Source organism: Nyctereutes procyonoides, unplaced genomic scaffold (genome assembly GCF_905146905.1).
Source record: "Nyctereutes procyonoides isolate TBG_1078 unplaced genomic scaffold, NYPRO_anot_genome, whole genome shotgun sequence".
In the NCBI taxonomy this organism is placed as follows: Eukaryota; Metazoa; Chordata; class Mammalia; order Carnivora; family Canidae; genus Nyctereutes; species Nyctereutes procyonoides.
Window position 1 is genome coordinate 30,032,022 of NW_026575020.1, and position 13,290 is coordinate 30,045,311.

General features: G+C 47.3%; 1 protein-coding gene across 4 annotated transcripts in view; it reads right to left on the bottom strand.

Moving 5' to 3' along the window:
• The window catches only part of EHMT1 (euchromatic histone lysine methyltransferase 1), a 144,040-nt gene that overhangs the window by 15,862 nt on the left and 114,888 nt on the right, over positions 1–13,290 (bottom strand). For all 4 annotated transcript variants that reach the window (XM_055324093.1, XM_055324085.1, XM_055324076.1 and 1 more), the window contains exons 16-18: positions 11,149–11,271; positions 4,070–4,171; positions 2,318–2,422 (exon numbers count right to left, since the gene is read on the bottom strand). In XM_055324093.1, coding sequence (XP_055180068.1) covers positions 2,318–2,422; positions 4,070–4,171; positions 11,149–11,271 — 330 coding nt within the window. The remainder of the gene's footprint in view (positions 1–2,317; positions 2,423–4,069; positions 4,172–11,148; positions 11,272–13,290) is intronic.

The window sequence follows — 13,290 nt, forward strand, 5'->3', positions numbered from 1 at the left end:
CACAGCGGACAGAGCCGCACACATGTGCACAAAGGGGCAGAGTCAGTTCCGTGGAGAAGGGACGGCTTTTAGACAGATGGGCTGGAATGTCTAGACATCCTCATGCAAAACAATCACTATAAGAAAACACAGGAGAAAGTCTTTGGTATCTTGGGTCAGGCAATGATTTTTTAAAGACAACACCAAACACATGATCCACAGGTAGAAAATAACTAATAAACTGGACTTTTTCAGTATTAAAAAGCATCTGCTTCTCAAAAACAGTTGTTAGGGCTAGTAAAACATCTGATATAGAGAACTTGCATACAGAATATACAGCAACTTTCAAAATGAAGAATAAGAAAAAATGATCTGATAAAAATGAGCAAAAGATCTGAACAGATCCACACACACACACCGGAAACCGCCCGGCCCACAAAGAACACAAAGACTGCCCACAGTAAGTGCTGGGGAGGGTATGAAGGAGCCGCCCTCAGATATGACTCTTAGGCACAGCCACTCTGGAAGCTGTGCAGCCTCCTTAGGTGACCCAGGTTTCATGGGAGAGAAATGACAACATGTGCCCACGTGAAGACACATGCCTGAGTGTCCACAGCAGCTGTGGGCAAGAGCCAGGACCCAGAAAAGCCAAAATCCACGACCAAGTGAAGGACAAATGAGCAATAGTGACTCCTAGGCTGATGCTGTCTGAGCAACATGCACACTGCAAGGATCCAGCTATGGAAAACCAACCTCACAAACTCGGTGACAGAAAGCAGAGCTGTGGGTGGAGGCTATGAAGCAGGAAGAGGAAACTTGAGAGTGAGTGTCATGACCAGTCTTGACGAGGTGACAGTATCTGGGGTTAACACTCCTCTAACTGTACACTTTCAATGGTGCAGTCTCCCACTTCACACCAATAAAAGGCGTCACAATATAAGGTGAAATTATACAGCTGCTTGGTCATAGGAACAAACATGCAATTTAATCAACTCTCTTGTTTCCTGAGGACCACGACCAGTACCAGTGCTGACACCCATTGGACTCTGTGAGGCTGTGTGTTGCCCACGTACCCATATGCTCCAGACCTGAGAGCTGCATGAGAGGAGACCTACCCACCAAGGACACAGGGCTGCAGTCGCGACAACCACTCCTCCTGAAGGAGGCTGCTCCTGACATGCCAGGAAGGGTCAGCAGGGCAGATCATCCCCCTGCCACAGCCATGCTGGACCTCATCATACTGCTTCCCTCTCCCCCGACCACAGCTGACCTGGGGCCCCTAGCCTCTTGCAGGGCAGTGTCATCGTACTGACACTGGCTCTGGGGACATTAATGGAAATATTCCACGCCTGAGCCACAAGTCCAGATGCCGGCCTGCATGCTGCTGTTCCTGGGTTCAGGGCAGGAACTGCTCACAGATGCAGGGAAAGGTCCCAACGCCGAGCAGCCACAGTAAGTGACCAAGTGATATTTGCAGTGGGGATCTGGACAGTCCTGTCCCACTCAGGGGCTCAGAACCAAGAGTCACCATTTGCTCCCCATCCTGGGTACACTGACTCCCACGATACTGAATGGCGTGCTTGAGAAATGTCTTACTGTCAACTGCCTTTTTTATTCCATTATCAGTTTAATGAATTTGTAGCTACATTTTCCATTTACAGCTTTTGGTGACTCAGCAGACAGGGCTCTGTAAGGGCACACTGTGTCTGTCCACCCTGGGACCCCCGCCCCTCTGCCTTGTTCCTGGGCAGGTCCTCAAAGACCTTCCCAGAAACACCCTTTTAAATTAATGAGAGTCACCTGCTGTCTGATACACAGGCTGGAGTATTACTCCCAGAGGGACTGGTGAGTCTTTTGACCTTGGCCCCAAAACACTTTTTCTAAGAACAAATTTGTCTCACAAAACTAGCCATCAACACAAGCACCTTAGTTGTCCTGGTCTGAGCACATGGTAGGTCCCTTTCTTTCCTTCTCAGACAGCAAAAGCAGGACAAGTTAGTGCCCACACCTCTACTTGCCCAGGTGTGGGGTGTGCCCTGGGCTCTGTGGTCTCAATCACAGACATGGGAGTCAGTGACACAATCACAGTCCAGATGTGCCTCTAAAAAGGCAGGTACCACCCACGGGGCAGGTAGATTTCCCTTCAATCTACACCCAGCAATTGGCCAACACACAAAACAATCCCAGGGAACCACAATGGGTCCAGGGGCCACTGAAAACACAGAACATGAGGGCAGAGCCGCAGCTGTCAACTCTCCACACCCTGAGCCCTCCGTCCTCCTCCAAGACCCACTTCCCTGGGTGGAGCTTAGGACCAGCAACAGCCAGAGAGACTCACATTGTCGCGGATGTTGATGTCGGACCCCTTGGACAGCAGCAGCTTCACCAGCTCCACGTGCTTATACTCAGTGGCCCAAATCATGGGCGTCCAGCCGCCATCATCCTAATTTCAAAAACAAACAGAACAAAAAAAAACACCAAAAATACACCAAAATCCATTATAGTTCCTACAGACAAGTAACATGAAGCATGATTTCACTCAAGAGTTCTACGACGGCTCCAAGAGATGGGAGCCAGTTTCAGTCCCCATCTGGTGTATGAGGAAACCCAGCTCGGGGCATCTCCATGAGTGCAAGATGGAATTAGATCCTCTGTTGTAAGGGGGACGGATGGACCCACCAGGTGACTTCGGTCCTCTCTAGACCAGTGGGCAGGCACTGCCAGGACCACCCTTGGTATCCCAGAGTGCACCTGCTTGGATCATGTGAGGACCAAGAAATGCTGCTGACCAGACCATCTCTTACAGACCATAAGTCTGGCTGGTGGGACGCACAGGCCTCAGGGATACAGACAAGCTCCAAGCCTGAAGCAAGAGCAGCTGCCAAGAACTGCAGACGGACAGATGTCCACACCCAGGAGACTGATGGAGACCGTGCATAGCTCCTGCTTCTTCCTGAAGGGAAGTAGAACGCCTGCCCAGGCCGACCCCATACACAGGGTCTGTCATGGTTCTGACAAGCTGGCTTTCTTCCACTCCACAAACTCAGGCCTGTCTCCTTACTCAGTGGTCATGGGAAGTTTTATTTAAACCAGGAGAAAGGCAGCTCTTTAGGAAATGAGTATCACGTTGCCAACTCATGGTCTGGTGGCAGAAAGCGCAACCTTCCCCAACAACTCTCAAACAACTTCCTATACCCCCTGCCATCACCTCTCTCTGGGAGACATGCAGTCTCTGTGACTACAGTGGGGTGGCCCCTGCAGGCTTGCTGTGGACACCACCTGGGCACTGGGGGCAGAGCAGGGACAAGGCCGCCTCAGAGAGCTGAGCCGGCCGAGCCCAGGCCAGGTGAAGAAACGCATAAGACTCAAAGTAATGGGAGACAGAAGATGAAATGGAGAAGGGGTCTAGCACGAGCGTGCAGACCCTGTGAGAGCAGGGGCACATGGCAGGGAACTGCCTTTCTAGGCCACTGAGGAGGGTCTCTGCCAGGGTGGCTCCCAGAGCGCTGAGTTGGAAGCAGCAGCCAGACTGAAGGAGGGTGGGAGGGGTAGAACATATGGGCCAAGAACGTCGTCCTAGGCCCAGAGAGTCACCATGAGTGGAGGAGTCTGTGTCCCAGCGAGTGGGAAGGGAGCCCTCTCATCTGCTCTCCTGAGTCACCCACTAGATGCATATGAGACCTCTTCATGCCAGGGTGACTCCCACAGGGTTCCAGACCCCGCCCTGGAACCCTGACAGCCCCTAGTAGGGACAACAGTGCCACGGGAGGGAGGGCACCTGGCACACAGGTGGTCAGGACCCCACTCAGGGGGTCACATGCGGCCCGAGACCTGGAGGCTGAGGTAGCCCAGGCAGATGCCCCGAGCCAAGTCTCTGGCCAGGCAGCAGTGCAGAGACCGTTATAGGTGGGAGCTCTCAGAGTAGCCAGCGGTCAGCAAGGGGAGGCAGCAGCCAGAGTCACGAAGGCCACGCCTCCCAAGGCCTTGCAAGGGAGCTGCAGAGAACAGGCAGGAGGCCAGCACTGCTACAGAGAAGAAGGGTGAGGAACCAGTCGGCCAGTGGAGTGTCTACATGGAGGTTGTGGCTTACCTGACAGTTGACGTCCATCTGTCCATTGGAAAGCAGATACTGAACTACATCATAGTGGCCTTTCTTGGCAGCGAGGTGCAAACAGGTGGAGCCCTCTGCATCCTGCAACATAAATGCCATTTAGAGCCAGAGAAATCACACAACTTACAGCGTGCCACAGCCTGAACACGTGACCATGGTGGCCTTTTATTCCCCACATGAGGAATGTGCCTTCTAGAATGATAACCCAGGGGATCCCTGGGTGGTGCAGCGGTTTGGCGCCTGCCTTTGGCCCAGGGCGTGATCCTGGAGACCCGGGACTGAGTCCCACGTCGGGCTTCCGGTGCATGGAGCCTGCCTCTCCCTCTGCCTGTGTCTCTGCGTCTCTCTCTTTCTCTCTCTCTCTCTCTGTGACTATCATAAATAAATAAAAAAAATAAATAAAAATTAAAAAAAAAAATAGAATGATAACCCAGGCAGAGAAGAGTGGAATTCTTTTCAAAGGTCGCACAACTGAGGCCCAAGCCCCACCCACTGGGCTATAGACTCCAAGCCCCTAACACCAATGGGGCAAGGCCTCAGGTTGCAAGGAGTTCTCATCTTTCATACCTGGAGGTACATCGTGTCAGCCGCATGTCCCTTCCTTCCCCCATGGTCCAGGCAGGTTGAGGCATACCTGGGCTTCTTGACATGGCCAAGTACAGCGTCCTGTCCCTCTGCTCCAAAAGAACCCCTGCACTGCTCACGTGACAAGAGGGCCACCTGCCCATTAGGGCCTCTACGAGGTATGGGTCGCCAATGAACGTCTAGACCAGTGCTAGGGATCCAGTCATCGTTGTCCATAAGCCACAGAATTAGAAACAATAAATGGCAAAAAGAGCAGGGGCCCAGAACAGGGCAGTTTGCCCTGTAGTTCAACACGCACCATGGCTGCCTGCCTGCATCCTGCCTCCTGTGGCTGCTGGCACTTCTTCCCATTAGCTCCTAGCTCGACTTCCTCAAGCACGCTAAATATATCTCATTAATTAAAGTACCTCAAAACAACAGCCACTGTCCATGGAGGAAGTCAGAACCGGAAAGCTCCAGGACAGACTCGGAGGGCCGGGGGACCATGTGTGGCCCAGGCCAACCTGAGGGCCTGCATCGCACGCAGTCGGACACACTTCCACTGCGTTCCCCTTGCAGGTCTCTCTTTGCTTCCCCCCAACCCCCCACTACTGTCTGTACTGACCACATTTCCTTATTCATTCTGCTTCCCTGCTTCTGACTCTCTGAGCAGTAATCTTAGATTTTCACACACTGTTTAACATATTTCTTACCAAGTCTAAAGTTAGTCAGCAAACCTGTTTTTCTCAAGAAAACCCACACACTTTAACTCTGTATTACTGGTGTTTAAAATGTTAATTGTATGATAAATACAAGAATGTATGGCCGCTGGTGTAAGGGCCTGCCTTATTTTCCAGTGCTCCCAGCTGTCTTACTTTGTGCTCTTCGGAGGTGAACTGAGTACCGCAGAACCTTCGCCCGTGCACGCATCCCAGAGCTGAGGAGAAGCACTTCCTCCTGGGGGCAGGGGCACCCCACTAAATCCAGGGGCCACACAGTGGTGTCTCAGGGTGGTTTTCAAAAGGCTGAGCACCTTCCCTGTGTCTGCTGCCTCAGCAGGGGCGGGCTGTTCATTCTTTGCCCATTTTTCTTTTGAGCTCTTTTGTTTGTGGGGCTTCCTTAACCACTTGCCAGTATATCACAGTATCTTCTGGCAGTGTGTAGCCTGCCTCTTGTGAACGCTGTGACATCTTGTTAACCATAAACTCTTCATTCCAATGCACCTGACTTTATCAATCACTTCTGTACTTTCCGTGTCTTACTGAAGAAATCTTTCCCTATGCTAGAACCACAAAGATGACCTTACCTCTTTTAAAAGTTCACCACTTGCATGATGCATGTTCTCCACCCTTTTCCCATCCACCTGTGTGACCACTGACGTGAACACCAGCAGCATACGGCGGCTTCAGGCGTGCTCAGTCCTCAGGCATGCTGTCCCCCTGGACAGGGCAGGGCTCTTCTTCCACTCGGTTTTCAGTCTCTTTTCCTGCCTGTAGTTATAGAAACACTGCTTCGTATTCCACTTCACTTCCTCTACTAGATCTTCCTGAACTTTCCTTAGAGCTGTATTTCTCTTCAATGATTTTCTTTGTACCTTCTCTGGAGATGATGATACTCCCGTCATCAGTCCATCAGTCTGCTCAGATTGATCCTCCCACAGCAGGATTCCATCCAATGGCTCCTGCCAGTGCCATTGGTGCCATATTTTACTTCTAAATTGGCAGGAACTTCACCTCGTAAAGGTATTTCTGCTTTAAACAGCCTTTGTCTTTCAGGAAATTTAAAGAAAACAGCAGCTCTTCCTACGCAGTGTTCCTGGGCTGACTTTTAGGCAGCTTTCACACCTCTGTTAAGCCAAGGTACTGATAAATCCCACCAGCTTTTGTTCACCTGGAAGTATTTTATTCCACAATTATTCTTTGAGGGTTACTTTTACTGAATTGCAGCCTTCTAGGCTGATAATTTTGCTTTCTTTTTCCATTGTTTCAGATGAGAAGTTGGTGATTGTTTTGTAATGTTGTTAACCTACATATCATGTGCTGTTTTTTGGCTGCTTCTAAGATTTTGTTTTCAGTTCAATAGTCCAACCACAATGCGTGTGTGGTAATTCTTTATATTTATCTAGTCTGAGGTTTGCTCAGTTTCTTAGATCTACAGATTCTTTCTTATCAAATCTGGGACGCTTGTGACCATTTTTCCAGTATTTTTTTCTATCAGATTCTTCCTCCCCTCTTTCTGGGAACTCCAATTACATGTCAGCTGGAAACTGTCCTACAACCTGTTTATCAGACTAATCTTAATGACCAGTCTTCCATTTCAGTGACCACTTTCTTCTACTGTACCCATCTACAGCTAAGCTCATCCATGAGCCATCCCCTCCAGATGTCTGCTCCCCATGACCTACTGATACTTCTTGGGTCCTTTGTCTGCAGGTTCCAGCTGCTTCTGTAAATCCCTGAACACTAACCTTCTTGTCTCTGCTTATCTTGGGCACTGACTCCTGTGAGGAGGCTGGAAATCTGGCCCCAGCAGAGAACAGGGTAAATGCGGGACTCGCCTGCCCATGATAATAGAGAGAGGTGATAGTTATCTATAGATATTTACACAATAATAAAGGTTTCCAGATTGCAAAAAAGAAAAGAAAAAAAGCAAAGACTAAAGTTTGAAAAAATATTCATACAACATATAAATAACTATATACCAAGAAGTGTTTTTAAGACAAGCTGATTAAATAGTAAAAGGACAAATAAATAGGTAACCATTTTTGCACATCAAACTGTTAATATTTTTTAAAAACCTGTCATAGGGATCCCTGGGTGGCTGCAGTTTAGCACCTGCCTTCAGCCCAGGGCATGATCCTGGAGTCCCAGGACTGAGTCCCAGGATTGAGTCCCACATTGATCGGGCTCCCTGCATGGAGCCTGTTCTCCCTCTGCCTTTGTCTCTGCCTCTCTCTCACTCTCTGTGTGTCTGTCATGAATAAATAAAATCTTATAAATAAATAAATAAATAAATAAATAAATAAATAAATAAATAAATAAATAAATAAATAAATAAATAAATAAATGCCTGCTGTAGTCACCACGGGTGAGAGCAGATGGAAGAATGCTTGACACTTGATGACTTCAGAAAGAAATATAAAAACCCTTAAAAATGATTATATAGGGGATCCCTGGGTGGCGCAGCGGTTTGGCGCCTGCCTTTGGCCCAGGGCGCGATCCTGGAGACCCGGGATCGAGTCCCATGTCGGGCTCCCGGTGCATGGAGCCTGCTTCTCCCTCTGCCTGTGTCTCTGCCTCTCTCTCTCTCTCTCTCTCTCTCTCTCTCTCTCTCTCTGTGACTATCATAAATAAATAAAATAAAATAAAATAAAATAAAATAAAATAAAATAAAATAAAATAAAATAAAATAAAAAATTTAAAAAAAGATTATATATTTTAATCTAACAATTCCACACTGAGAAATATGTCCTAAAGAAACCAGACATGTGCAAAAACTTGGCTAAAAAAAAATGTTAACTGAAGCACTGTGTAAAATGAAAACTGAAAACATAAGGGCACCTAAGTGGCTCCGCCAATCGTCTGACTCTTGGTTTCAGCTCAGGTCATGATCTTGAAGTCGAGGGATCAAGCCTCACGCTGGGCTCTTCATTCACTGGGGAGTCTGTTTAAGATTCTTTCCCTCTGTCCCTCCCCCTGCTCACATGCTCGCATGATCTCTCTCTGAAAATAAATCTTAAAAAAAAATTGAAAACATAAATATTAACCAATAAGCCAATCTGACTAAAAGGGATAACAACGCATCATGAAATACCCACCTGAAATATATTTATATATATATATATAAATATTATAACATTTATAATAATGTTATAAAACAGTATTTCATAACAGAAAAAATGATAATTTGATAGAAAAAAGGTTGGTAAGTTACTATGAACAGTATGATAAATTTTTTATTAGAAAAATACGTATTAACGTGCAGCCCTCACCACCCCAATCCTACATGGAAGCCGGGTGCCCACAAAGAGGGATACCCGCTCTGTCCCCATAACCTTTAACCTACTTCCAGTCTCTCAGTTTGACTCTGGGTCCTCACACAGGTGGATCCTACAGGATGTGTCCTTTTGGGACGGCCTGTCTCACTCAGCACATCACCTGTGCTGGGGACTTCCTTCTCGTTTAAGGTTGAGGGACGCCCATGATGCACACAGACCACTTTTCGCTAATCTCTCTGTGGGTGGACACTTGGACTGTTTCCACCTTCCTGCTTTGTGGACAATGCTGATGAGAACGTGGGGGAGCAAAGACCATTCATGGCCCTGTTTTCAGCTTCTTTGGGTAAATACCCAGGATGGGAATTGCTGGATCACGTGGTAGTTCTATGTTTAACTTTCTGAGGAATAATCAAACTGTCTTCACAGAAGCTGCATCATTTGACATTCCCACCAGCAATGCATGAGGGTTCCAATTTCTCCATATCTTTGCCAGCACTTATCTCCCTTTTCTAGACAACTGCTGCCCCAAGGGACGTGAGGTGACATCTCACTGTGGTTTTGATTTGCATTTTCCTGATAACTGGTGATGCTGAGCATTTTTTTATGTGCTAATTGGCCACTTACTTTTCTCTGGAGAAATGGCTACTCCAAGTTTTTGCGCACTTTTGAATTGTGTTGGATTTTTGCTACTTAGTGGTAGGAGTTCTTTATATATTCTAGAAAGGAATCTGCCATTAGGATTCATGACTATTGCTCCCATTCCGTGGGTTGTCTCTTCATTATTAGATACTGTCCTTTGACACAGGAAAGTTGTTTTTTTTAAAGATTTTATTCATTTGATAGTGTGAGTGAGAGAGAGAGAGAAAGCACAAGTAGGGGAGGGGCAGAGGGTGAAGCAGGGAGCCTGATGCAGGATTGATCCTGGGACTCCAGGATCATGACTTGAGCCAAAGGCAGACGCTTAATCAACTGAGCCACCCAGGTGCCCTGACACATGAAAGTTTTTATTTTTGAAGACATTTATCTATTTTATTATCTGTGCTTTTACTGTTTTATCCAAGACGTCATTGCTTAGACCCAATGAATATCATGAAGATGTTCCTCTATCTTTTCTTCTAAGAGATTTATGGTTGTAGGTCTTAAATTTATGTCTTTGATCCACTCTGAGTTATTATCTAAATATGTAAAGTAAGGCCCAAAACATTTCTTTTCCATGTGGAGATCCCATTATCCCAGCACCATTTGTTAAAACGACTTCCCTTTTTTCCCCCTGAATGGTCCTGGCATCCCCAAAAACCATGGTATATGCATGAGGGTTTGTTTCTGGGCCATTCTATCCATCATCTGTTTGTCTGTCTTCACGTCAGCACCGTGCTGCGTGGATTCCTGGAGCTCTGTGGTCAGTTCTGAAGTCAAGGAGTTCGAGGCCTCAGCTTTGTTCTTCTGCAAGATCATCTGGCTGTTCAGGGTCTCCTGAGATCTGGAGGCCTCTCGGGACTGGTTTTCCTCTATCTGTACACAACAGCTGTGGGATTCTGACAGGGATTGCACAGACTCTGAGGTTCACCCCGGATGGTGCTCGCAGTTCGATGATGATCAGTCTTCTGGTCGATGAACACGGGACATGTTTCTATGTACTTAGGTCTTCCTTCATCTCTTTCAGCAATGTTCTGTGATTTTCACTGTTTAAGTCTTTCATCTCCTTGGTCCAGTTTATTCCTAATATTGTACTCTTTTTGATGCTTTTTATCTTTTAAAATTTTATTTATTTATTCCTGAGAGACACACAGAGAGAGATAGAGAGAGAGAGAGAGAGAGGCAGAGACACAGGCAGAGGGAGAAGCAGGCTCCATGCAGGGAGCCCGACACAGGACTCAAACCTGGGATCCCAGGATCAGGCCCCGGGCTGAAGGTGGCACTAAACTGCTGAGCCACCTGGCCTGTCCTTTTTCTGAGGCTATTATAACTGGAATTGTTTCCTTAATTTCCTTTTTGGATACCTCATCTCAAGTGTACAGAAATACAACTGATATTTCTGTATTGATTCTGTATCTCATAATTTTTCTATATGCATTTATTAGTTCCAGATTTTTGTGTATATTCCTTAGGGTTTTCTACATATAAAATCATGCCATTTTTATGAACAGAGATTTTACTTTTTCTTTCCCATTTGGAAGCTTTGGGGGGGTGCTAATTGCTCCAAGTGGAAGTCAGAAGAGGAAAAGTATAAAAAATGAAGGAAGCTACAGACCTCTGCACAGCAAGCTCCTTATTCGTCCCTTTGTCTATTGTGAGGCACAGAGGATCAAGTTCACTAGTATTTTCTCACATAAACCAGTAACCAGGCAAGGTGAACTAAGAGCTCCTTCCAGACAAAGAGATGGATGTTTGATGGCTACCAATTCTTGAAGACATTTCAACAAGGAAGTGGTCCCTGTTTATCTTTCTGAGAAATTTCTATACAAACCAGGGGTGTGATTTTGAGCAGGGAGTGTACCTTTGGATCCACGAGGGCCCCGGCCTTGATGAGGTACTTCACTGCATCTAGATGGTTGTTCTCTGCTGCTTCCATCAGTGGGGTTCTCTGGTCTTCTGAGCAGGTGTCGATATTAGCGCCCGCCTAGTGAAACCAGGACAGTTCACGTGTGTAGGTAGAGAGCTCCTGCTGCAGCCCCCGCCCGGCATTCAGATGCTCCCAACACTTGCAAGCAAAAAGATCTCATGAGCTAAAATCATTTCTAGTAACTGTAACGGAGTCTTCAGAACCAAATTCAAAGACATGACTGCTCTACTACTGTCAAACCTTCAGTTCAACACGAGCATTTCTTGACAGAAAATGTTTACAGCACGTTAGTGACAATACCTTTAAGAAATGAGAAGTGAGGGCAGCCCGGGTGGCTCAGCGGTTTAGCGCCACCTTTAGCCCAGGGCGTGATCCTGGAGACCGGGGATAGAGTCCCATGTCAGGCTCCCTGCATGGAGCCTGCTTCTCCCTCTACCTGTGTCTCTGCCTCTCTCTCTCTCTCTCTCTCTCTCTCTCTCTCTCTCTCTCTGTATTCTCATGAATAAATAAAATCTTTAAGAAAAAAAAAAGAAATGAAAAGTGATATGGAGGAATGTGGAGGCTGCTCTGCAAGAGCCAGCAGATGGGCAGTTACCTGGTCTACAGTGACCAAAGGACACCCTGACTCACTGACCTCTTTTTTCTGGCTGTTTTAAGCTGATTTCCAGTACTAAGTATTTTAAAGCAACTTCTAATTCTTCCAACAAAGTATGTACTTGGAAAGCTAGTGGTCCAGAAAAGACACAGAGATAAACTCCAGTATGTGTGAAACTTAAGTAGCCTCCAACTTTAAAATGTGTTGTGTGCTGTAAGCAAATCAGCTCCCTCACGATTAAAAACCCTTTCCCATGGAGGAAAAACTGTCTAGTTCCTTAGACCGATGTACCAAAAGCTAGCATTTACTTTATAAAATAAATACTGGGAAAATCTTACTATCTACAATTAAAAACAAAAGTAACAAAATGAGTTACAATATTTTTAAATAGACCTAGAGTATTACATGGGGAAACCATGGGACTGAGGTAGTTCAGGGAACCCTGAATGAGACTTCTGGCAAATTCCAGAGGGCAGGATGGGGCTGGGGGCCACAGGCAGAGTTGAAGATCAGGCACCAATGCAAGGTCAGGGGTCAGAGGACCAGGCCCTGACTCCCAGGGACAGGTCTGAGGATCCACGACTGACTTCCAGGGTGCTCGTCCAAAATCAAGGGCAACAAGTGACCAGCTCCACACAAGAACTCAGAGGTCCTCCCAGGGACACACAATCAGAACTACCACCACAAAAGTTGGCCCAGAAGAAAATAATCATCACCAGGAGAAGGTAGGGAAGACCGAGAGACAAAACCAAAGAATCCCCAAGAACACTGAGATGGAAGGAGAATACAAAGAAGACGTCAAACCAGGTTTCCCTGACTGGGGAATTCCCACTGACTGATAGGATTCCCACCAGAGACAATGGTGAGAACAGGGAAGTGGGTCTTAAGGGAAAAGCAGGATGAACTTTGGACAGACTCCAGGCCAGACACCAGGCAGGCCCCAACCCCCACACCTTCCCCAAAACCTCCCTGCGTGACCGTGCAGTGTGTGCATGCAGCTCATGAGGTATGTGCAGTCCACGGCAGGTCCCCAGGCTCAGAGATCTGTGCAACAGGTGTGGCTCTGTCCCTCCCCTCCAGGTTCTGTGATGATCAGAGCACACCTTCCTCTGTTAGAAAACCCCTCAAAGGCTCATGACATAGCCGTTTAGAAGTTCAGCAGGTGGATGGCGAGCTCAGACCCAGCAGTAACACACAAGGAGGACAGGACAATGGGCACTCAAGAATTGGGGAGCAGATGGAGGTGACCCGTCAGGGGGGACATGTGTCTGGATCCAGGATAAGGCAGCTGCTGTGAGTGACCAGTGGCTGGGATGCCATCCTGGAGCTAGATGTTCACCCATGATCAGCACAGCTCTGAGCACAGGGAATGCAGCTCAGTGCCTGAACAGCACATACTTCCTGCCATTTGTCAATTAAACTCAAAAAGCAACATGCGGCAGGGCATGCCACACCACAGTGGGCTGGGCCCCAAATGAAGT